Here is a 24,417-nt window from a genome sequence, read left to right as displayed (position 1 = left end):
GCTTTCTGGTCACACCCCCACCTCAACAAATATAGAATTATATTAATAAATACCACACACCGCTCTGCCCCTACCCCCATTCTCTTTGTGAGGCTCACACAACATATATATATAACCTCAAAGCCTCATTTCCATAAGATGCATCTGCTAGACAGGCTCCCAGGAGAGCTGGCATGATGTGATCAGAATTGTATATGTGCATAAATAAGAGACAGAAGGAAAGAGATATATGAATCTTTTAACCCCTATTCCCGCTCCATTCTCCCCCTCCTCTATCATCCCCTCTCTCCAAGATGTTGCTCTATCTTCTGCTGAAAGTCTCTACTTGATTTATTGTTCTGCCACTATACATGTGCGTTCAGTTCAGCACAGTTTTATTCATCTGACATGCTTCAATTTGAAAGACAAAAAAAAGCAAGATATAGAATACAGCAAGACAGAGGAGATCAGATTAACAGTTTCACATTTACATATCCAGCTATTAAAATGCAGACCATCAAATACTTAATATTATTATAATTTCCTAAAAAGAATATGAGATAAACACATCATTTAAAATTAAACTTATAGGTTTCAGCTCTAAAGCAACGTAATGTGTTTCAAGGGATTTGCTTTACATCAGGATGCTGTTAAGTTTCAAGAACGCACTCACGCACAAGATGTTTATCTGTAGAGGATACTCAAAAAGTACATGAAGTGACAGGAAAGTAAAAGTAGAACGGGTGTGGGGAGATGACGTATGGATCCAAAGGAGAATAACCAAGAAGTAGTGTTTATATCCTTCATCAACCTCCCTCAACACACATGGACATGGAATGCCTGAGAGGAGCACAGCGTATCGTTGTTATTGCTAACCGTATTCAACTACCTCATGTCTCATTCATACATAGGTCTCCATACTACATATATATTTACACTATATAACTAATAAACAAAGTAGGCTTTTGTGTCCTGCAGTGCTTGTTGCTTCAGTGCAGCCCTGGCCAACCTGAGTTACCTGAATAAACTTTATTCTGCTGGAAGTTTATTTTCCTTGTCTGTACATCCTTTGCGCGGATTACCTTGATAAATCACTGTTATTTGCTTTTTGTTCACGGGGCTTTCTTTTGCACTTGCAGTGAGTGTGTGGCTCTCCACTGCTCTCTTTCTTGCTTCCAACCAGGAGCTCAGCCCTGCCCGCAGTGAAACATTGTTCCAGCACACAGCACAGTGACAGAGACACATACAAAAGAGAGAGTTGATGTCGAAGCACTGTGCACGAAGGTTTCACAAGTAAATTCAATAGCAGGATCAGTATCAACTTTTTTGTTTGTAGCCTTTTCGACTTCTGTGTTTCTTTTCTTGCTTTGTTTAGCAGTGCAAACTGTTGTAGGTACAAGTGGAACTATACATTATTAGCAATATCTGCCTGGCCGGCAGGTAGATAGGTTGACAGGTAGGTCGGCCAGCCAATCATTTCAATCAGTCCAATTGATTCGTTTATGCATTTTAAAGGTTTTTAATGATGCAGGAGAAAAGGCAACAATATTGTATAGAAATGAATCGTCCTAGTGTTTAATACATTTCCGCTGTGACAATGTACGACATGCTCTTGCTAATAGAAATTTAAACCTTTGAGTACTGAGGTATGACTAAAGCATTTTGAATGTATTTACCATATAAATACAGATTTGCAGAGCTTGTTTGCATTGTGTCAGTCTCAATCTGCCTGTAGAAAATCCCTGATTCAGTGGCAATTGTGTTGACATTAGGATGTTTCAGATGGACCTGCATTGCTCAAATCTCTGTTAAGCCTTTGATTCCTTCAATCCCCTGAGGTAGCATTTCAGCTTGAAATCATATCTGCAGGCACACAGTGTTAGGCATTAACATTTTGGCATTCCCATGTTGTGTTGCTTAACTGTGAAGAAGGTTCAAGAGTGTTATGTAACAGGAGAACTTCATTAAAAATACCAGAAGATTAAATCATTTCAGTTTGGCTACGTGGAAGAAGTTGAATCTCACAGGCATTGAATGTTTTCAGACTCTCTGTTTTTCTGGCTGGATTTATGAAACATTATTACGCAGTTGTTTGTCTCCCACATATCTGCAGGAGGCGGTGGCATATAGAGGATGGTGAAATGACCAACGAGGCTTTGTGTTTTTTGTGTTTTCTGGAGAAAACATGCACAGTGTGGCGTCATTATGGTGTGTGACTCAGAAGACGCATTTGTTGAAATGTGGGTGGAACAGAGAGGCGACATTCTGCCAACTCCTTGCAAAGTATCACAATCACTTGGCTCATTCTGAATATTGCTTAATACAGCCTTTCCATGGAACTGGGAACACGCATAAAATCAGTTTTATGTCTGTGGGAGTTTCCTGTTTTGATCTTCTGATTGCAGTGGACATTCTGGCAAGCTTTATCACGGATTCTGCTGAAAGGCAGGATGTTTAAAAAAAAAAAAAAAAGCTGACAGGAAACATAGCTGTAATAATATTACTTGCACAATGGAAGTACAATTTAAGTGTGTGTGTATTATAGAGAGAAAGAAAATGAGAGAAGCAGGATGTGTGTGAATAGTGTGAACATGATATTTACCATCAGTCATGTGAGTCCCAGCTGGGAAAGGTGAAATCTTGTCCTGTTGGTGTGGGGCTTCTGTTCAGTCCCATGGTGCTGTCGTACACCAGGGAAACCTGTATCCAGCTAAGGTTATGTTATTCCAAGAGGAGTTAGCAACCTTTACATAAGAGAGAAATCCATCTCTTTCCTATTCCCTAGCTGCAACAGCCTGTAGAGTGCTAGTTAAGATATAGGCTGAGACCTTGAGAAAGGATATGCCACTCTTACCTTTTATATACACAGACTCCAGTGGGCACAACACTGAGTAAATATACTCCTAAATAACCACAATCATGAAATGGTTGGCACAGCCAGCCTCCAGATCAATGGAGCCTCTTGCAGTGATGCCATCTGACGTGTTCTGTATTTTAGGCTATACTTGAAATTAAATCAGATATTTGGGAGCTGGTTTTGGCTGCTGTTTCCGACCTAGATGAACCCTGGTGATTATGGGGCCATCTGCTCCCAGTGTGCCCAGCTGGAGGCTGGGCCGCTGTAATCTGGACTGATGAAGCCTGACTTAGAGAAGGTTGTGATGTTTGCACATACACAACCAAAATCCTCTGTCATAATAGCTGTCAATCAAGTATTGAAATGAGGCATTCAGTTTGGTGTTCAATAAGTAACTTTACAGCTTTAATGTGGTTTACAGTAGGAAGCTATAGAACAAGACATAAAACAATGCAATATTTTCCGCTCTGCCCATCAGTCTCTTTTGAATAGAAAAATAATGGTTTCAATTAGCCATTAGTCAGAGATGTATAATGAGTGTCAATGTGCAGAGCTAACCTGCTGTATCCTCCTTTGTCCCCTCTGCACCATGAGAGTCTGGCAGACTAATGTTGCTAGTCTCTAATAAGTACATGCCACACCAGGAAGAGGCCTGATGGAGCCTTTGAATAATTAATCAACATGATTACAATGATGAATGCTCCCAAATCTATCTGGCCATTTAGCACTGGCCTAGGGAGGGAGGCCAAACAGCAGAGTGTCAGGCATTGTGTGAAAGCTGTTAGGGAGGGAGAGGGAAACGAGGGATATCAAGGATAGGGTGGCTGGGGTGGATCGAGCTCAGCCTTGAGAGGAGGCGGAGGGATGGGCCCCCGAGAGCAGGAAGACACCCACTATTAGGCCATCTGTGCTGCAGAGAAACTCAAAGACATGTTCAGGAACGCCTGTTTGTGTGTATGTGTGTGTTTCATATGTGCATGGGTTATGCATCGATGAGGCCTATTTGTTTGTGGGTGTGTTCTCTACACGAGTGGTGGAAATTTGCCAGTCCACAGTGTTATACTAATCAGGAGCAATCCTGGCTAACTAGGCTTTTCACACCAGAAATGACAAAGCTTGTACTTTTCACAGCATAACTGCAGATAGCTTAATTGCATGTATCACCAACATAGCCGTATGGGACTTCTATGGAAATTGGAAAAAAAATATGTAAACTCTAACAGCACAATTATTCAGAAGAAATGTGTAACTTACTTCTCCATGCATCTGTCAAGCATGTGAAGGTAGGCGAGAATCCCTGCTGTACTCCTATTCTGTGGCATATGCTTAGTGCACAGTTATATTTCTGTCATGTTAATTCACAATATAATAGAAAGACAGTTGTCAAAACAGTTGTTTTGTCGTATTGATGTTTGGTTGTTTGATTACTTTGTCACTACATGGTGTATTTTGGTAAGATGGGATATCCTTGATCCCTGTTGCTAAGTAGGGATTAGCTCCTCAGGGGTCTGATGTCTCTAGTTAATTATCAGATGTCAAGTAAGTTGCCTACAATATATCTCTGACCAAAGAGTCTGTGTTCATGTAGTAGCCAATTTGAGTTTGAGAGCCTTGATGTAACCTAACAAAGGAAGTACAGAACAAGTAAATTATAGATAAATTAAACATACATGCATTAAACATAAAAGCATTAAAGCATAATGAATTGCAATTGTACATCAAAGTAATATCAAAGGCCCCTATATGACTGTGCTGATACACATAACATGACATGTTGCTCTCTGCACTAATAGACTCTGCATCCACTTGGAGCCTCTGATGCATTTATGGCATGATTCTCCAATGTACAGTCTGGCAGCGACTTGTAAAAGGTGACAAATGATGGGTGGGCTCATCCTCTCTGCCTCTACTGCTCTGGCTTGCCTGCCAGGGCCAGGAGATTGCATCAGTACAGAGGATGAAGTCATCCTGCAACATAAGGGCGGAACAGGTGCTAAAAATTTAATTAGAACAGGGAGGAAGACTCTGAAGGAACATGTAAATGTACTGCCCTGGCCCAAACTCAGCCATGACTGACAGAAGTATTTATGCTGCAAGATCATATCTGTTGCAGGCTCTTATTCTGAGTGCTCCACACTGCAGCATAATTCCCTCTACTGGAGAGATATCTGTGAAAATATAATTAACCATTATTATATCTGCATCAACTGTTCCACAACTTCTGGTCCAGTGCACAATGTGCACTTGCCTCTGTGGGATCACTTAATTTCCTTGTGATGCTTTCTGTAATGGTGACTGCTGAGGTGCACATGTGATAACACAGTGAAGCAGCAGTCAGTATGCAGCAGATATGGAAAACCCAAGCAGAGAAAAATACAATATCAAGGGAGCCAGTGAAAAGGCAGAAAGCCAATCGATGCTTAATATCACCAGGTCGTTATTAATGATGCAGCACGCTCTGCAGTGGGGAGCTGTCAGGCTTCTGGGCTGTTTGCCTGTTCAGCCTCATCAGCACTATGATATGATATGTGGGACTCGGGATGGTTGAACAGCACTTCCTTACCAACCTCTGAAACCCCCTGCCTCCTCTACGCTTGCAGAATGTACTGTACAGAGATGCTTTAGTACACAACAGTATTTTCTCACTTGGAGAGGCTCTGCAGCCTGTCCTTAACTGTAGAAGAAACATAATTGTTGACAGATTGTGAAGCATTATTGTGAAGCCAACTGGATCAGTGTGCCTCAGCTCCTGATGGAGACTGGGAATGTTCAGAGAGATTTACACTTTCATGCTCACACCGCAAGAGTTTTAACACTCTAAAGTCCAACTGGCAGCAGAAAAGGAAAATTATGTGCCACCGAGACACTGAAAATCTTTGACCACATGTTTGTCAGTCCAAAAGGAATTACAGCTATAAACTGTAAGTATAAAATATGGACAAAACAGCTTAATCAAGGCACAAGAATGTGATTCATTCACTGTAGCTATTTTTAGTGTGAATGAAAGCCTAATCCTTCACAACAGAGGACTATGTCTGTGTCTGTTTAATCTGTATTTAGTGAATACAGCAATGTGTCTACTGAAGACCTCAAAGCTTTGAGAGAAGAGCACGTTTTCCTCTTTCAATTTTATAACCATTAACTTCATGTTTTGTCAAAGTTTTGGTTAAATTAAGAAAAATAATACAAAAAAAGTTAAAGCACATATTCAAATAATGTACAGTAACATTAAATACATGAATCATCTACACTTCCGCACATTAGTTTAGCGTGTTAGCATGCTAACATTTTACCAATTAGCACTTAACACAAAGTGTAGCTGAAGCTAATGAGAATGTTATTAGTTTAGCAGATATTTTGTTATAAACCAAAGTATGGGATAAATTACATTTTTGACCTGACTTTGGCACTAGAAGAAAAGTCAGGGTTTCCCCAGTCATTACAATATATCGTTTGGGAACCATGTATGTCTGTACCAAATTTCATGGCAATCATTCCATTGTTGTAGTCGAGATGTAAAAGCTGAAAATGTCAACCTCATGGTAGCGTTGGAGGAAAATTCAGGGGAACACAAAGTCAGTAGGCTCCATCCTCTGGGGCCATGAATGTCAGTACAAATATTTAATGGCAATCCATCCAATATTGGTTTGGATATTTCAAGCTGGGTCAAAATGGTGGAATGACTGGCAGATAGGCCGACACTGCCATTGATAGAGCCATGCTGATTGCATGGCATAATGCATTATTTATTGTGTTACCTATTCACCTTAGGTGCACTAATAGGTAATTGATATGGGAGACAATTTGTTGTGTATGTTTGGTCTGTATGACCCAAAGCTTAGAAACTAAAGTAGGCGTTTGCAACAGAAAGAAGTTCGCAGACTGTTTGATTTGTTTTTATTGTAAAAGACACTTTACATAGTTGCACATTAACTTCCCAGCTCTGTTTTCGTCTCCTATCCACAACCTTTCCAGACATTATTTTTCAATTGACTGTTGTTATCAGGTATACTCTGGTCTTGGTTGACAGACCAATTTGCCATTTAAACAAGATTAGCAACTTGGCAGATCCTCTCCACTGTCCCAGCACATGGTACATACATATTTGTGCAGTTATGTCCTGGCTCAGCTTCAGGTTGGATATTGGAGTTGATTTGACAGAAATACTAAGGATATGCGACCTAGGGCTTAAGAATGATAGACCCAATGCAATAAATTAGTGTAATACAGTCATTAAGGTCCCATTTGACTAAATCTGATCAAATAAAGAAAGCTAATAAACAGTACGTTCTTGAAACAAGTACAGTTAACAACAACATTCACTGGAATGAAATCAAGCTTTTCTCGTCATGCCCGGGTTCAAGCACAGTCTTGCCAGATGTTTTTCCGGCCTTCTTAGTATTGCATTGACTGATTTCCCAATTCTTAGTATTGCACTGACTGATTTCCCAAGTCAGTGTATTTTCATATAAAAAAAGAGGCCCTGAGTCTGAGAGTCTGACCAAATTTCATGACGCACAATTTCTATCTGGCAACTGATGCATCTTAAAATTATTCTCACCATTTTGGGGTAAAGATAAAAAGAACTGATGGATACTGTTTTTGTTATTTCTGTGAAAATACAATGCCACAGTACAATGAAACACCTACAGAGGCACTGTGTGGTATTCATTTGACATCAGCCACTGAGTGATGTTTGTGTGATGCTCTCGCTTTCTGTCGCGGCGACCAGCATATGGAGAATCATACTCCAAACTGGGTCAAAAACAAGCAGGTGTCTTGCTGCCATGGAGGAACAGACCCACAGAAGTGTACATCTTAAAACAGTGTTTTTTATTGGGGGTCATCATGAGAGGGAGATCTAATCTGGTCCCAGATCAGGCTGGAGATTGGATGTGCAGCCTTGCCGTGGAGGTCAGGGCCTCAGGCTCCTGATGGACTACTATTGATTGGGGGGAACGTGGCGATACAGTTGCAGTCGCTCAGCATTGATTTTCTGCAAGTGCAGTAGTGGAGAGCAGGCAGAATAAGAGAGCTAGACCAGGGGGAGCTGCCAGGTTATCTTCTCAAATATCCGGAAGTGTTTTTTTGTTCTTCTTTTTTTCTTTTTTTTTTTGTGGCACTGACCTTCCCTGAGTCAAAGAGATATATCTGTTTAGACATTAGCTCAGCAGCTACACTGCAGTCAGATAGACTGTTTAAGCAGCTTCAGCAGTGTTTGCCTGTGCTTTTTCAACAATACACTTAACCAGTAAAAAGCTCCAAATCAGCACAGTCAATAATTAACACAGTCATTCCATTCAGGAGAATATAACGTGTGTGTGTGTGTGTGTGTGTGTGTGTGTGAAACTAGAATTCAAAGGGTCTAAATTAAGGTGTTGTTTGTATACTTATTACCAATCATACATCAACAGTTTTCAAATTCTAAGATTTTTGAGTACAATTTCCATACCTTCTAAGCAGCCATTGTTTCCATTCATTTACCTGTGGGGTGATCATTAACTTGCAGGGACTTGAAACTTGCTTAAGGTGACTAATCCATCACAGTGGAGATGTCAGGAAGTGTTGACAGCCAAAAACAGTGTTGCAATTTTATTGAAAACCCAGAAGACCAACAATGGGAAAATATGCACAGCAAGAAAAGGTTAAGTCTAAGCATGTGATTTTCAGCCACACATAGCACATGTTGATAATTTAAGAACTATTATGTTAACAACCCATGACCCTGAAAGTGGTTTAGAAAAAAAAGAAAGAAAGATTCACTGTGCAACCTCTTTTCAAACAATATTGAAATTAACTGAATAAGCAGTGACTATAAAGTAGGAAAATCATTCATAAATCTAAAAAAACTATGCTTTGGGAAATGGTCAGCAATAATGAAAAGTAGATCCGCAATTTGTAAGAAATCTGCTAGGACATGCAGAAACACAAACTCCTCTTAGCGTAATTATAATGCACAGACTGCTCAGGGCTTATTATATTTATTGTACATTTACTCAAAGGGTTTTATATATTTATTTTATTCCGTATGAATTTTAATTAGGACTTCAAACACTTGAGCTCCGGTCAGCCAACGCAGGGCTTTCCTTTGATCAGGCATCACTCTCCCAGATTTTTTCTCCTCCATTTCTGTCCTTTGGGCAACTTCCTTCTAATTGGCTCAGCATCGCTCGTCTTGTCTGTCGTCAGTAGGTCTGTCAGCGCAGATGAAAGGATATGAGCTATACATAGGTAGCTCGGGGGTGCGGGATGCCTTTTTGATGAGTTTTAGGGTTGGACGGTAAACATTATCGCATGTTCTCTACCATGAATGTTACTGTCAAACCCACACCCACATCTTTTATTTGAACTAAGTGAGCCTGAAGAAGACTGTGTGTGCACGTCTTCAGTAAACAACTCAACCAGACATGACTCAGTCATTCAGTGGAACGTGATATACTTGTACATCTCATGATTCTTGAGGCCTCACTGTTGTTTTGTTTTCCGAAAAATCTGTTTTGTCTGTTGAAGTAGATGATGTCCTTTTTCTGTGCTGTTTATAGAGCTTTTTCCTCCCTACCTAACCCCTCCCCTCCTTTATTCCTCCCTGGGCTCTCTCTGTCTCCGTGCTGTGTGTTAATGTAGTGAAGTGGCCCATCGGTCAATGAGCTTGTATTAACACCTGACTCCCAGCCCTAGCTGCTGTTTGTTCCTCTATGTGGGGTCCCCTGGGCCCTCCCCCAGGCAGAGGCAACATATCCCGTGATCAATAACAACATCCTAGAAGGCTGGAGGGGAAGGAGGGGAGGGCGGAGACAATCTTTTACATACTCTTGTATATTTTTGCTATAAACCTTCCTCTTCATCCATCATCCTTTAATTTTTTTGTCAGCGGTCAATGCTGTCAGCAAACAGGGAGCATAGGCCACCAGTCGACAAGTCAGACTTTTTATTGGCTCTTCTTGTCAATCACTCCAGGGTTATTTCAACAGCTTTCTATGGATCTGTTCTGAATTTTAGGTTTGCCAATATTCTCTTGAAGCTTGCAGTGTGCACTCCTGTGAATTAGCTTCCTCTTCCTTCCTCTACATTCTCACTTTTCTGTTTCGATCTTTCTCCCATTCTCAGTCTTGCACCCTGGCTTACACTCTTGGTCTAATGTTGGATAGTGCTGGAGTGCATTTAGGAATGATCTGTGGTCTACCCGCCCTGGATTAGCTTCAAACACAATATTATGTGCCACTGCGTTCGTATCGACTCCTCCTCACCTCTCATGTGTTCCCCCCCCCCCCCCCNNCCCCCCCCCCCCTCCTTGTGCTCTCTAGGCTCTGGCCATGACTGAGGTGAACGGTCCAGGCCCCCAGGTGGTGGAGCCGCAGATTGCCATGTTCTGCGGCCGTCAGCTCCTGCACATGAACACACAGACTGGCCAGTGGGAGCCGGATCCTCAGGGCCGCCAGGGCTGCTTCAAAGAGCCAAGTGAAATCCTGTCCTACTGTCAGGAGGTAGGGACCCGAAGCTTGACGTGAACATGAACAAGTGTATTTAACACCACTGTGGATCTCTATTTCTAACAGTAACATTATCAAAATCTAAATCACCCTTTATAGCAAAGTAGTCCGGAACCTGTTTTGTAAGAATGTAGCATGCAAGCAACAGGACACTGCAAAAAATTACGTAAAATCAAGTTAAATTTCATATTCTTTTTCTCTAATTTGGTTTGTCCAACACCTGTCAATAAATATATATATTTAACCATATATAGTGAAGTGATGGTGGCCTGTTGGAATATTTCAATATTTCATTTATCCCACCATCCACTTTTCCTCCTCTTGTTACCTGATATGTGTACTCGTTAACATTTACAATCAATGGTACACATACTCTCCACACACTCCTCCTTCAGAAATATATATTTGAAATAAAGGCAGCCAAGTGCCATCTGGAGGTCACAGTAGACATTGCTGCTACAGAGAGCTGAACTGACTGTAATGCGATTAGCTGACAGTAGTGTGTCTGTGATGGTTTTTACACAAAAGCCTCCCTTTTTTCCTTGACATTTATGAAGAAAGCATTTTAATGTGCATTCAGTGACTGTGGGACAGTGACATTTCTCTCACTATTAAACCTCATTATGTGTTTGTGCTTCAAATTATTGGCCTAGATTTTCAATGAAAGTGAAATTGGAAATATTAAGAGACAAGAATGCTCTTTGATATGAATGAATGAACTTCAGTATGCCATGTCTAACGTGGCTTTAGACAAAGGCCTTACACAGCTTCGTGTAAGTAGTAGAATATGTTGCATGACTCTTTCCCTTGTTAGTCTTCTCCCCACTGACTGTGCTCTCCCCCCTCTTCTTCCCTGATCCTGCTACCTTTATTCGACCCCTCCCAACCATTCCCCAAATCTCTTCCCTAACCAACTGTTTCCTGTCCACTGCTCCTCTTGTCTTCAATCCCCTCTGTTCTGCCCATCCATCTATTTGTTTCTGTGTCTCTGTTGTCTCTGCATGTACCTGTATGTCCAGATGTACCCAGCACTTCCGATCTCTCATATAGAGGAGTCAAAAAGACCTGTCACCATCCCCAACTGGTGTAAGAAAGGCTGGGGCCACTGCCAGACACACCCTTTCATAGTCCTGCCCTACCGCTGTCTAGGTAAGAACATCACACCTCACTGCCATTAGTTAATGACACTAAGAATACATATGTTTACATTTTCTGTGTGTCCTTGTAGAAAAAAAAACCTCCTCGAGTTGTGAATGAGAAATATAGAAGCATCTTTTTATGTCTATAGACTGACTGCGTCCTTAAGGTCATCATCATGCCATCTGTTTCATAAAGAAGATTATTTTAAGCATTTGGCCTTTATTTATTAGTGACAGTTGAAACATGAGAGAGTTGGGGGGCGGGACAGGGATGACTTGCAACAAATATTATTTGCTTTATTTCAAAGAGTTAGATGAAAAGATATGAAGATACTGATATCATTCTCGTGTCTGTCCATTTAAAAATGAAGCTACAACCAGCAATTGGTAAGCTTAATTTAGCACAAGACTGAAAATGTGAGAAACTGCTAGTCTGGCTCTTGTTTTTCAAACATGAAAAGCACAATTTTTGTGCCACATATGACTTTCTATTGATTTAATATCTGGCATTCATAGTACTAAAATTACCTTTGCATGTGTCCCAGTGCCACAGCTGTGTGCTTATGTTAGTATTAAAACTGTAGATAAGAAGTGATACAAAGCAGGATGTTCAGTTTAACAGAATTGCAGAGAGGCCATGCGTGCTATGAGCCACCAGAGGGACAGATAGACTAATAATGGAGGATTGAATGAATGAGTGAGTAATGAACAGTGAGTCACCCTGGATTCATGTAGCATTTTGATTGGTATGCGCAGCACTGTAGAACTGGCTTGTTGATTTCTACTGTACTGCCTGTTGTGTGGGTGAACACTTTCCTTTATGCATGAGCCCTAAAGAACAGCGTGCAGTAATAGTGCTGTATTAAGAAAGCGGTTTGAAATGAATACAAAATATAAACTAGAAAACCTCTTCTTCATTTCTGTATGCTTTATTGTATAAAACAAACAGTCATGCATTTATGGTCTCTGTAATAAATGTTTTATCTTCATTTTAAGCAAAGAACACTTACTTTATGTCATTAACTTATTACTGTAGCTGCAGTTTGTCTGTTCAAAGTGCTTTTGCGCATTACACATTTATGCTTTCTGTCAGTCCTAATTTATGCACCCCATTGCCATCTAACTACTCTAGGTCACTCTCATACTTCTGTTCCATGTATTCTATATATCACATAGCTTGAGTTCAGAAATGGAAATGTGTATGATCACATGAAAATAACAATCGTGTTTTCGTTACCTTAGAATGAGCCATTTCTGTCTACAAATGCCATGGGTTGGCTTCTGTGGAGGCCCCCATGTTGAACCGCCATGCTCAGAACAGACAAACCGAACACTGGCTCTAGATAGGGCCGTTCGCGTTTTTTGTGCATTTTGCAGCCACTGTAGTTCCTCCCTCCCGGTTTGAAAGGGAAGGTGAAACAAGTGAGCTCCAATCTGCAACTACATTGTTAGATGCCACTTAACCCTACACACTGAACCTTTAAAATAATCCTACTACTGGAAAGTAAACTGACCTCCACTTTTCTTCAATCCTGCTGCAGAGGGCGAGTATGTGAGCGAGGCCCTGCTGGTGCCCGACCGATGCCGCTTCCTCCACCAGGAGCATATGGATGCTTGTGAGAGTTACGTGTACTGGCACAACATTGCTAAGGAGGTGAGAAGGGCAGAAAAAGTAGCGTTTGAACAATTTTTAGATGCTTAAAATTGCACGATGGAGGCCTGTGAATAAGGAAGAGAAACGTTTACAGCTACGTTAAAGCAGATTTTTATGAGACTTTCGACTGGTGCATTTTTAAATGAATGAACAATAAACTTTCCAGAGCAAAGTGAGAGCTTGGGTAGCCAGCCCTAACAGCAATAGCAGGCTAGACCAGACAAGTCTGCACAGTGGTGGTGCATCACATCATGCTTCATCAGTACGCCTACCTGAGGTGTTTGTTGTAAAGCAGGAAGGTGGCAGAGTTCAAGCTGCAACACCTCCTTCATATCACCATCAACTTTTTCTATTCCAAAAGAAGAAACTCAAAATTACCTCTTGTTGCATTTAGAATTTACAGTATTTTATGCACCTTTTTTGAAATAAAAATATTCTGTCTTAGGAATGCACTGAAGACAATCTGGAGCTCCACAGCTACGGGATGCTGTTGCCATGTGGAGACAATTTCCGGGGGGTTGAGTACGTGTGCTGCCCAGGCCGAGGGAGCTCCAGTGGTAAAGGCGAGACAGAGGAAAGAGACGTCCCTTCTGGTCCTCAGGCACTCACACCACAGACCAGCGGAAAACTAAATTCTGTGTAAGATGATTCAGCTCGACCTCATACAGATTTTTAAAGATAAGAGATTGTGTTAGTCATTTGAGTAATGTTGTTTCCACCTCTCCACAGCACCAAAGTGACAGCCCCGACCCCAAGCCCCTCTCCTGACACAGATGTGGACGAGGCCGATATGGAAGAGGAAGATGATGAGGTAGTGGAGGATGAGGAGGAGGAAGAGGAGGAGGAGGAAGTTGATGAGGAGGAGGCAGAAGAAGAGGAGGAAGAGGAGGTGATAGCTGTAAAAGATCCAGAGGAGTATGAATACCCCATCGACTCAGGTCCCTACCAGACATCAGACTATCTGGACTCCTACTACTACGAGAAAAGCCACAAACCCACCACCTCTGCACCTCTGATGAAGAGAGACAGCTGTGAGTGTCCCTGGTTTTAAAAAAGTCTGATTGTTTAGTTGCTGTGGTTAACAACTCAAGGCTAAAAAGCTGCTGATAGCGTCACTCATGCTTTCTTGGTCTACTCTAGTTTCCAGTACACTTCTCCTGCACTTAATCAGCCTGTAATGGAAGGATAGCACTGTTTTTTTTTTCCAACACATACGCGCACACTCATGCACCTCATGCATGTATGTGGTATATGCATGTCGCAGACGTGCACACAGTTCAGGACGGGAAACCGTGATAGTGCTCACTGTCTGAGATTAAAGGAATGAAATTAAATTGAAAGAAAAAACTCAGTGTGTTGTTACTTTTTCAGTCAGTTTCAATCCAACAGTACAAACCCTTGTGCTACTTTCTGGTTTTTTTTTAATAGATTTTCTTTTGTATTTGGAGAATCATTACATGTATACATGCAGTACAGCCGGTAATTGTTCACTTTACATCTTTTTGTATTTCAAATTTAAAACGTTAAGTGTATTTTAGAGCAGAATGGGATCAGTAATTCAAGCAATTTTTTGAATCAAAGAATATTTGAGATTTGTGGAAAGCCGTGAGAGCTTATAGTAATGATTTATCGTTTTGTATTGTGTATATTTCCCGTTACTATGCTGGGGTTAGAAAGAATTATTATCATCTTCTACCCAGGACATTCTCTCCAGGACAAAGCTGAGTTCTGTTGTTGCTCATTTAATGTTTCCCATTCCTCCAATTGTAGTGTAAAATTGCCTTCCCTCTGTCTTGCTATTCTCTCAGTGCACACCCCGAGACACATTTTGACTAGGGCTGTTCTTTTAATTAAAGGATAATTGCTCTCTGCTCTCTTGCAGTCTGCATGACATTAATAATCTCTGTTTTCTGTCTTTTCCATCTAGTGACTACACCTCGGCCCACAGATGGCGTTGATGTTTATTTTGAGAAGCCAGTAGATGACACTGAGCATGCCAACTTCCTGCGAGCCAAAACTGACCTGGAGGAGCGCAGAATGAAGCGCATCAATGAGGTGACTTTCACAGGGCTACGAACAGGCTAATAGTTTGTTGGCTGGCAGGTTGGACAGTTGATTTCCTGGAATTAGACTGCCTAATCTAATTCTCTCACGACAGGGGCACTGCAACGTTTTACCTGCATTTAGGGAAGCAGATAAAGAAGAACATAATAGAAATATCACATATGCCCAAGAAAAGTGAGGAAAGCAACGTGATTTTATGTCATGGATAGTTGATGGTATATTTTCCTATGTGTAATTCATCCTCTTCTACTATATTATTTCAAAAGAATATGATATCAGAATATGATATCCAGGAGTTAAAAGTATTATCTAAAACTATTAGTAGCCTATGCTTTGCAGTGGTTGTGGAGGCAGAGTTTGATACATAGTGGAAGTTAAGAGTTTATCACACTTAACATCTGACCATGTCTGCGAGTGTGTACATTTTTGCTCACAGCTTCTGTACGACTTCAAGATTGTCTGTTTGCTTTGGGGTTTGGCTGTGGTATCACACACCACAGATATGGTGTCTTCATCATTGCTATCAGGACTTCTTGCTCAACAGTTTTGATGGGCACCGCGTCTTAAAAGCACAGTTATGATGTGCTTTTTCCTGGCCCTTCAAATAAAAAGGTCAACTGTCATGTTCATGTTTTTTTCTTTTTATACCAAACATTCCCCATAACCGAGGTAATACAAGATGGAGATTTATGACTGTTACCCCACTTTTTTAAAGCAATTGTTAAACATATTGGGAAATACTCTCTGTTGCAGATTTTGTTGTCTTGTCTTTTTGTCATGGCGAGGTTGCCTTTCAACCAGCAGAGACTCCAGGAAGTCATTCTCAACATGCACTCCTTATTTTAACGCTTTGCATGTCAACATACAAGATATAACAGGTTAATTAGTGAGTTGTAGAGGTGCTGGTAGGTATTTTCTTACCTTCGGACAGAACCAGGCTAGTGTCAAAATGAGCTATGTGAGACAGAGGGGTATATATCTTCTCATCTAACTCCCAGCGAGACGGGAAATAAGTGTATTTCCCGAAATGATATGAACTATTCTTTTAAATCAAATGTCCAAGTTTAAAAAAAAAAAAAAACATGTCGAAACTTTGATTCATAATCATGTGACGTGTCTGTCAGTGTGATGTTAAAACAGATAATACTTTTATAAAACTAAACTGCTATTATGTTCCTTTAATTCCTTAGATCATGAAGGAATGGGCAGAGGCAGACAACCAGTCAAAGAACCTGCCAAAGTCAGAACGGCAGGCCCTGAATGAGGTAAGCAGACGATTGTGAACCTGCTTTTCAGTAATTCTTCTGTGGTAGATGTAGCACCAGCTTTACTCATCTTTGTATCTGCTCCCTTATCTTTCCAACACCAGCACTTTCAGTCTGTGCTGCAAACACTGGAGGAACAGGTCGCTGGAGAAAGGCAGAGGCTGGTGGAGACTCATCTTGCCAGAGTGGAGGCCATACTGAACAACAACCGCCGCCTGGCCCTGGAAAACTACCTGACTGCAGTACAGTTCGACCCCCCTCGGGTCAGTCCATCATGTTTTCATTTTCATTTATGTCTTTTTTTACCCCCCATAAAGTTAAACCAGGCAACAAACACTGATCTGCTTTTACTGTGGTTGGCAGTGTGTGGGTTGAGACTGACTCTGTCCTCTCTTTAACTTTGTCCTCTAGCCAGAGCGTGTGCTGCAGGCTCTGAAGCGATACATGGCCGCAGAACAAAAGGACCGCAGACACACACTCAGACATTACCAGCATATCGTTGCTGTCGATCCCCAGAAGGCCGAGCAGATGAAATTCCAGGTGTGTGTGTTTCCAAGAGAGATATTTGCCTCTGAAATGCTTTTTTGCACCTGTCCTGCACTTTTGAGATGCAAGACTCCTTTACTGCTGACCATGAAACATACAGAACATTGTGTGCTGAAGAGTTAGTACGTGCCACAGATGAGTTAATAAATACTGAACTCACAAAGGTGAACCACCTACCAATCTTCTTTTCATCTAACGTAGATCAAAGCCAGGCTATGCTGACTTCAAAAGCAGCTTTAGACACACACAAAAAGTTCTTTTTCACAGCTAAGACCAGTTCGACACATTGTTTGAGCTCTGTTGGCCTTCTCTTGGTAAAAAATCTAAGCAGACTTTTTATATTTTGCAGGTGTACACACATCTCCATGTAATTGAGGAGAGGATGAACCAGAGTCTTGCACTGCTGTACAAGGATCCTTCCTTGGCTGAGGAGCTGCACAATGATATTCGTAAGATAAACTATTGTTACCCATCATTTCATCAGTTTTCACATCTGCAGACCCTTGTGTGTGAACTAGTATATCAGATAACCGTCTTGATTCTTTTTTTTTTTGTATCACCTGTAGAGGAGCTGGTCAAGGCAGAAAGAGGAGACATCAGTGAGCTCATGACCACCTCCTTCTCTGAGACCCGCACTACTGAGGAGCTTCTGCCAGCGGAGAGTGAGGAGGAAAAGGATGATGAAGAGGAAGAGGAGAGAGCATTCCAGAACAGGCCTTATCCTATCCACATTGGTATGTATCCACATATTACTCATACACACACCCATAAATTCAGCATCCTTCGGTCTGTCCTCATTGTTCAAGTGGCATGTAAGAAGATAAACTACTTCTCACAGTTAATGTCTCCCCCTTTTTTTCCCTAAAGAACTACAGTCTAATAAGAAAGGTGAGCTGGTGTTTTACGATTTATAATGATTGCCATGACTTGTATTTCTTAGTTTGGCTCACAACTAAATGTTTTATTCCATTTTTTGGCTCCATCCTTAGTGTCTCCAGTCGAAGAATATGATTATACCACATCTGAGAGAGGCCCTACTTATGAATATGAGGAAAAGGTAAGATTATGATCAGTTTTATCTAAAAAGCTGTTGATATTTCAAATAGATTCTATCCCAGTTAAATAGGCAGTGTGCATAGACACAGAAACATATCCTTTTCAACGTTTCTGTGTCCGAATATTTCCCTCTTATGTTTCCTCATAGATCAATACCTCTGTGGAGCTCAAGCAGGTAGTCAACAAGCCTTCTGAGATTGAGAGAGATGAACTGGTAAGGAATGATCATGTATTAAATTAAAATCACCCAATTCATTTTGTCCCACCAGTTCTCCTTTGTTCAATGTCTCACTGCACATCTTTCTCTCCATAGCAACCGGATGCCTTGGAGACGTTTAATCGTGGCGCCATGGTGGGATTGCTGGTGGTGGCCGTGGCAATTGCCATGGTGATGGTAATCAGCCTGCTGCTGGTGCGCAGGAAGCCATACGGCACTATCAGTCATGGCATTGTAGAGGTACGACCCCAGAATGGCCCTATATCTCTTTAAAAGTAAAGGACCACAAAACTATGTATGTGTCACATCATTGCCTACAGTCACACTGTGATTAATTTGTGATTATTGTCAGCAAAAATATAAAGTATATGAATTTTTTATGTGTTAAAACATGTAACAACAACTGTTATGATCCTTTAGGGTAAATTCATAGTTTGACATTTTGGGAAATATGCTTATTTGCATTCTTTGCAAGAGTTAAATGAGAGGATTTATACCACCCTTATATCTGCAATGTGAATAGGAAGCTACAGCCAGAAGCTGGTTAGCATTCAGCAGTTTAGAATAAAGACTGGAAGTAGCTAGTCTGGCTCTGTCCAAAGGTAAAAATGTCTGCATCTAGCAGAGGCTTTGTAGGTGCTGATATAAGAAGTAATTCAGCACATAAACCCCCTGCAAACGTCTTGTTTTTATTCTTAAATGTTTCTACAAATTAAACAAACAAGATATTAGGATAGTAATTAGTAAGCTTTAGAGGTGCTGGTAGGCAGATTTTGTTATCTTTTGAAAAAACCTGGCTTGGTGTTTTCCCATAATTTCAGTCTTTATGCTAAGCTAAGATAACTGACTGCACCAGCTACATACTTAGTTCCCAAATTTTCAAACTATTCCTTTAAGAGGCCATTGATGGTTAACTACTGTATAAGCTGGGGGTTAGAAATGTTTCTTTGAGATAATTTTAGCTGAAGTTCAGCAGCTGGACCACAACTCAAAACACTCCTTCCTGTCATATGTCTATGAACGCCTTCCTGCCCTGCATGTCTGTTTGTTCTTGTTTTCCGTGCATGCAACCTCAGAACATCCAATTAGCTTGCAGACTTTAACTCCCCTCCTTTCACCAACTGGAACTGCTTAGGAGACTCAGCTCACTTAATCATGGTCTTCCAACCATCCCAAGCCGACCAATTGTACATCTGACTTTCCAGACCTGTGCAATGGTCAGGTCTCTCTGTATTTTTAAGAAGGCTTTTTGGGGTCTCCGGAGACTGGAAGCCATGGTAGATCCTTCCCAAAGCTTTCTCACATCGCAGCTGTCATCTTGCTTCATCATTCCCATCTGACAGTCAATACATCATATGATAATATCTATCATATGATAAATCTGTGTGACATTCTTCCTTTCTCTCGTCTTTAGTGTGTAATAATTTGAGCTTTTGTTTGTCTCGCAGCAGGTCGACCCCATGCTGACACCAGAAGAACGACAGCTCAACAAAATGCAAAACCATGGCTATGAAAACCCGACCTACAAATTCTTTGAACAGATGAACTGAGGTACTGGGGCTGCCAGCAAGTCATGCCTGACTATTTGTTTTGTCCCCCCCCCCGCTCTTCCTTACAGTGGTCTCCCAGGTACACTCCCTTTGACGGATTTATGATGTGTTGCAAACATAAAGTAACTGCATAAGTACAGGGTACGTCCCAAACCCATTGTAAATTACCAACAACAACCTATCATCATTACCAGAATGTGAATAATGAGATATGATATGATCAGTTATTGTAATCTAATACTCCTCTGGGTTAGAGTCTGAGAATTGCTCTTTCCATTAGCAGTGCCACAGCGTTTCATAATCCTGAAAACATTCACCTCATAGACAGGAAAACCATCCCAGTGGCATGACTTGACCTATTGCCCCTCACTGGAAACTGAAGTTGAACGGTGCATAATGGTTTATAGTATTTATTTTTCAGTAGTAGTTTCTTTATTGAAATTGTACCACAGTTAGATATAATGTATCTGTGTAGATGAGTGTGAGTGTGAGCCTAGTTAAATTATGGTGTAATTCTCAATTTAAAACCAGTGATAAAAGAGCAATTACCAAGCTAATTGTCAAACTCACCTTACCTCCATGAGCTACTGTAACATTGGACAATACCTCTAATATTAAGATATAAACATTATTCAGTGAGGATGTGGAGGAGTTTACTTTGAATGTGTAAGACCTTTAGGTTTTATTTAAAAGATAGCAGGCCATAAAGACCACACTAGTCGATACAGAACTACTGTATGTGCTGGTGGTACAAAAACACATCACGTTTTTTACTTTTGAGGATAAATTATTTGGCAAAATAAACACAATATTGCATTTAGCTAATTTAGTCAGTGAATGAGTTTATTTTATTTGTACTGCTACCTAAAGAACTGTAAAACAGAATATTTAGAAAGCCGTTATTTTAAAGAAAGCATGACAACTTGCTGTATGATGCAACTGAATTTATTTGTGTTGTTCTTGTCATTGCTTTTGAAAAGTCGGAAATGTCACCGTTCAAAATGGACACTGTAAATAACGTAAGAAATACATACTACTAGATGTAGACATTTCTATGATTAATTTGCATTGATGTAATGGAATAATACATAAAAATAGTACATTGTGCTGTTACGAGAAGGAGAAACATTTTCCTAACATGGCTGATTGAAAACGGACTGTTGTAAAAACCAGCACAAGACAACGACACAGTAACTTTTTTCTGAATGTATTTAAGGTAGACGTTGAGATTCCATCTTCTTTTCAGTAACGCATCATTCCCCTAGTAGACTGAGTAGTGCAGCTCAACACATCCGACAGACAAACTACATGCCTGATGCCCCTATCGTCACTTCCTGTAGCAGCCTGTTCATTTTCACATTTGGCAGGTGTCTATCAGAGCAGAGGAACTTAAAGCTTAGGCGCATTTTACTGTACAGAGGAATGCAAGGAGGCCACAGCTATAGTAATGTGAAGTATCAGTGTGTGTAGTAAGTCCTAAAAACAGTCCACACTCAGGCATGATAGTAGTAAAACATGCTGTACGTCTTTAAATCTGCCACTTTGACAAATTTGGACTCAACATTGATTGTTAGTACTCTATAGATGCTGATATTTAGGTTACTCATAAATAGCTTTTCACTGAATGACTCATTGTAGTTTGTCATATTTATGATCAACATAGTACCCTGTATAGGTTAAGGGAAAAAGGGATTGCCCCTTTTTTTCTGGCTGATTGTTAACTGCTTAGTGTGTCAGATTGATTTCCATTAGCCACTTAATTCTATCAGACCATCTTGGTTAAGGGGGGTCACATTGTGGGATGTTGCTTTTGTTCATCAGTCTTTACCTATATGCTAAAGTATAGATAACCCATACCAAAATGAGTTCATATTTTATTTATTTCTTACTGGTGGAAGTTTTCCTTAAACACCTGCATATGTCCATTCAGAGGATAAGTTGGTTACCTATAACTTGTGTTTTGTTTTGATTTGTTTTCTGTAAAGTTTGCTTTGAAATAAGCAAAAGAGTTAGATTATTGGAGTTACGGTTTAGCATTAATCTTTAGTTTTTTCTCTCGTTAGGCAGGTTAATTGCAGGTTGTGGTTGTGTTATGACAGGCGAAGAGAAGTCATAGCCCTTGTATAATTTGTACAGCTACGTTAGTGAATGAAAATGTTGTATGTTCACAGTTTAAGTCAGTTGATCTTGTAATGATACTACTGAAACCATAGATGAGAATAAGCTTGCCTGTGTTTCCCAAACCACTGAAGGTTTCCTACCAGCATTTAGCAGACTTAGAATGGTGTATACTGTAGTTACTCAAATCACATTTGTACGTACGTCCTCTGTCAAATTCTAGACTTCTTTGTTGGTCTGTCCCCTTACTTCCCAACAAAATATAAACAATGTTATTGAGATTTTAATTGCTGCATTATTGCCTTTTACAATGCTGTGTTTTGGATGTAATTATTCTGTATTTTTTATTTATATGTAATAATCAGTTGGATCAAGGGTCATGCTTTTCACCTGTACTGTAATTTTAGAGGCTTGTATGAGAAAACACTGACAAGTTTGTAATGTTCAGAAATGTGAAATAGAGACCTGGCCTCTGCCTAATTGACAAGGAGGGCCACTAAGCACAAGTAGAACCAAATAACTCAATTTGTGTACAGGTTGCTAAATGTTAGACATTGATTCTGTCTGATTTCAATTAAACTGCATTGATTCTAGGGATGTTGATAGCATCATCGAGAGCTGTTCTTCATTTTCATTCAGACCTTTAACCAAAGACATGCTCCACAAATAAGCAGGCAGATATTCCAATTTGGCAAAGTGTTCTCTGTTGTGTAACTGTATTTGCAAGCAATCTGAGAAATTAAAACTGGTCAAGCTAAATAATAGTGTAATAAAAATGAATGACCCATAAAGAACAGTGTCTGTGCTTATTCAATCACTTGTGTGTTAACATGCGTATTTTCTCTCTCTGAGAAGACCAACACCATGTTCACATCATTAGAAAACTTGATGCAGTCATCCATCATGACACAACATGCATGAGATTGAAAACTGACCATGATTTAACCTGTGTAATGAAGCCTATGATGTAAAAGCCACAGTAAAGAGGGGAAAACCATTTACTTACTCACTGGAAAATGAGTTTTTTTCTTTACCTGCATCTCCTCAGTTGAATTTCTCTGAAAAAAGAAACCTAAAGTATACTTAGAAGACATTGGTTTTTCCTATGTTACAACATAAAGCTGCAATTGGTTTCATCATTGAATGAACAAATAAGTTTACCTCAGTGCACAAGATGTGATTTGACAGCAATAATGATGTTACAGTCTGAAAGTCCTAAAAAAAAATCCTAATCATAAAAATTCTTGCTCATCCGTGTGTCAAACACTGACGTGATACGTTTGAAAGTAAAACTTTCTACCAGATAAAAATCTTACCAACATTACGGCATAAGATAAGGTTTTCTCTCAGTTCTCAGTATGGAGTTTCAGTAACTCCTTTAGCCACAGTGTCATTTCTGTTGGGCCAAAATTGCGTTTTAGTTCCTACGAGAGGAAAACAACGTGCAACGCTTATCACCTCATTAACCTCAAAGAAACTGGAGAAACAAAACTTATGTTTCACTGTATTAAGTTTAATTAGGTTTTAATTAAGTTTAAATTAAGTGTATTAGGTACCAGTGCTAAAACATTTCATTTACATTAGAATTCTAAAAACAGTGAAAACCAACAGAGACAATACAGAACTTTTAATTACCCATGATAATCTCCAAGTCATTGAAACAATGCTGAGAATTTTCCTTTGAACTTAATGTAGGGCTATGACTAATTAGTTGTAGTGTGTGTGTGTGTGTGTGTGTGTGTGAGAATTTACTTTTGTCTCATAAGTAAATTACTGTATTCATCAGCTCATAGTTTGTGCTTTATATTGTGATAAGCTTTAGTAAACATCAGATAAAATCAAATAATAATCTTCCTTGACACAGTTCCCAAGCAGTAGTTCACCTGACACACACATTGGCGTGGGTAGGCCTCACACTTCCTTCACCCACAAATTACAAAGAACTGTCAAGCCCCAGCCCCTAGCCTTGCACAGGTTCACTTCTTCCAAACCACAACACTGACGGGTAGTCCTCCTTACCCAGATTACTGTGAAAAGGTTCTGTGGCTGTACAGTGACAGTTTGTCATTGATGCCTCCAGCGCACATCAGTCATCTTGTTAGTGGTTCCTCTGAAGTCGACTGCTCACATACCGCCACTGTGGTAATGTAAGACGACTCATATTAACCCAGACTTTTATCACGTTGCATTTTGAGTGTGCGTTTTGTTTAGTTCAGTAACACTTTGATTCATTCAACAAAACAACAATATGAAACCCCTTAGTATGCAGAGATTAAAAACCTTGGTAGGTAGATCAAAGGTGTTATAACAGGAGTTGTGTGCTTGATAAAATTAAAAGATCATCATTTACATCATATGAAATGTGTGGGTGCATAAGGTCACAATAATGCTACATATGCATTTACTTCACATACCGTACACAGTTAGACACCTCAGTGAGTCAGCAATGATGCTGGGTAGGGTGTCAGATGGTGATTGTTAA

At 40.2% G+C, this 24,417-nt stretch overlaps 1 protein-coding gene across 2 annotated transcripts in view; it reads left to right on the top strand.

The window, feature by feature from the left end:
- Positions 1–22,729, top strand: part of aplp1 (amyloid beta (A4) precursor-like protein 1) — a 32,906-nt gene extending 10,177 nt beyond the window's left edge. The window contains exons 2-17 of one of the 2 annotated variants that reach the window (XM_035672213.1): positions 10,141–10,320; positions 11,346–11,475; positions 13,007–13,119; positions 13,565–13,758; positions 13,849–14,150; positions 15,047–15,174; positions 16,374–16,448; positions 16,553–16,711; positions 16,860–16,988; positions 17,344–17,443; positions 17,561–17,728; positions 17,862–17,882; positions 17,984–18,051; positions 18,199–18,264; positions 18,364–18,507; positions 19,719–22,729. In XM_035672213.1, coding sequence (XP_035528106.1) covers positions 10,141–10,320; positions 11,346–11,475; positions 13,007–13,119; positions 13,565–13,758; positions 13,849–14,150; positions 15,047–15,174; positions 16,374–16,448; positions 16,553–16,711; positions 16,860–16,988; positions 17,344–17,443; positions 17,561–17,728; positions 17,862–17,882; positions 17,984–18,051; positions 18,199–18,264; positions 18,364–18,507; positions 19,719–19,817 — 2,076 coding nt within the window. In that variant the 3' untranslated portion in view covers positions 19,818–22,729. Of the gene's footprint in view, positions 1–10,140; positions 10,321–11,345; positions 11,476–13,006; positions 13,120–13,564; positions 13,759–13,848; positions 14,151–15,046; positions 15,175–16,373; positions 16,449–16,552; positions 16,712–16,859; positions 16,989–17,343; positions 17,444–17,560; positions 17,729–17,861; positions 17,883–17,983; positions 18,052–18,198; positions 18,265–18,363; positions 18,508–19,715 lie in introns of both variants that reach the window. The other variant, XM_035672212.1, reaches the window with a different exon arrangement.
- Positions 22,730–24,417: the final 1,688 nt, after the last annotated feature.

The sequence above is a fragment of the Morone saxatilis genome, unplaced genomic scaffold, assembly GCF_004916995.1.
Source record: "Morone saxatilis isolate NCDOM2014 unplaced genomic scaffold, NCSU_SB_2.0 Contig24, whole genome shotgun sequence".
NCBI classification, from domain to species: domain Eukaryota; kingdom Metazoa; phylum Chordata; class Actinopteri; family Moronidae; genus Morone; species Morone saxatilis.
Note: the sequence above shows the minus strand (reverse complement) of the source record. Positions and strands in the feature narration are given on the sequence as shown.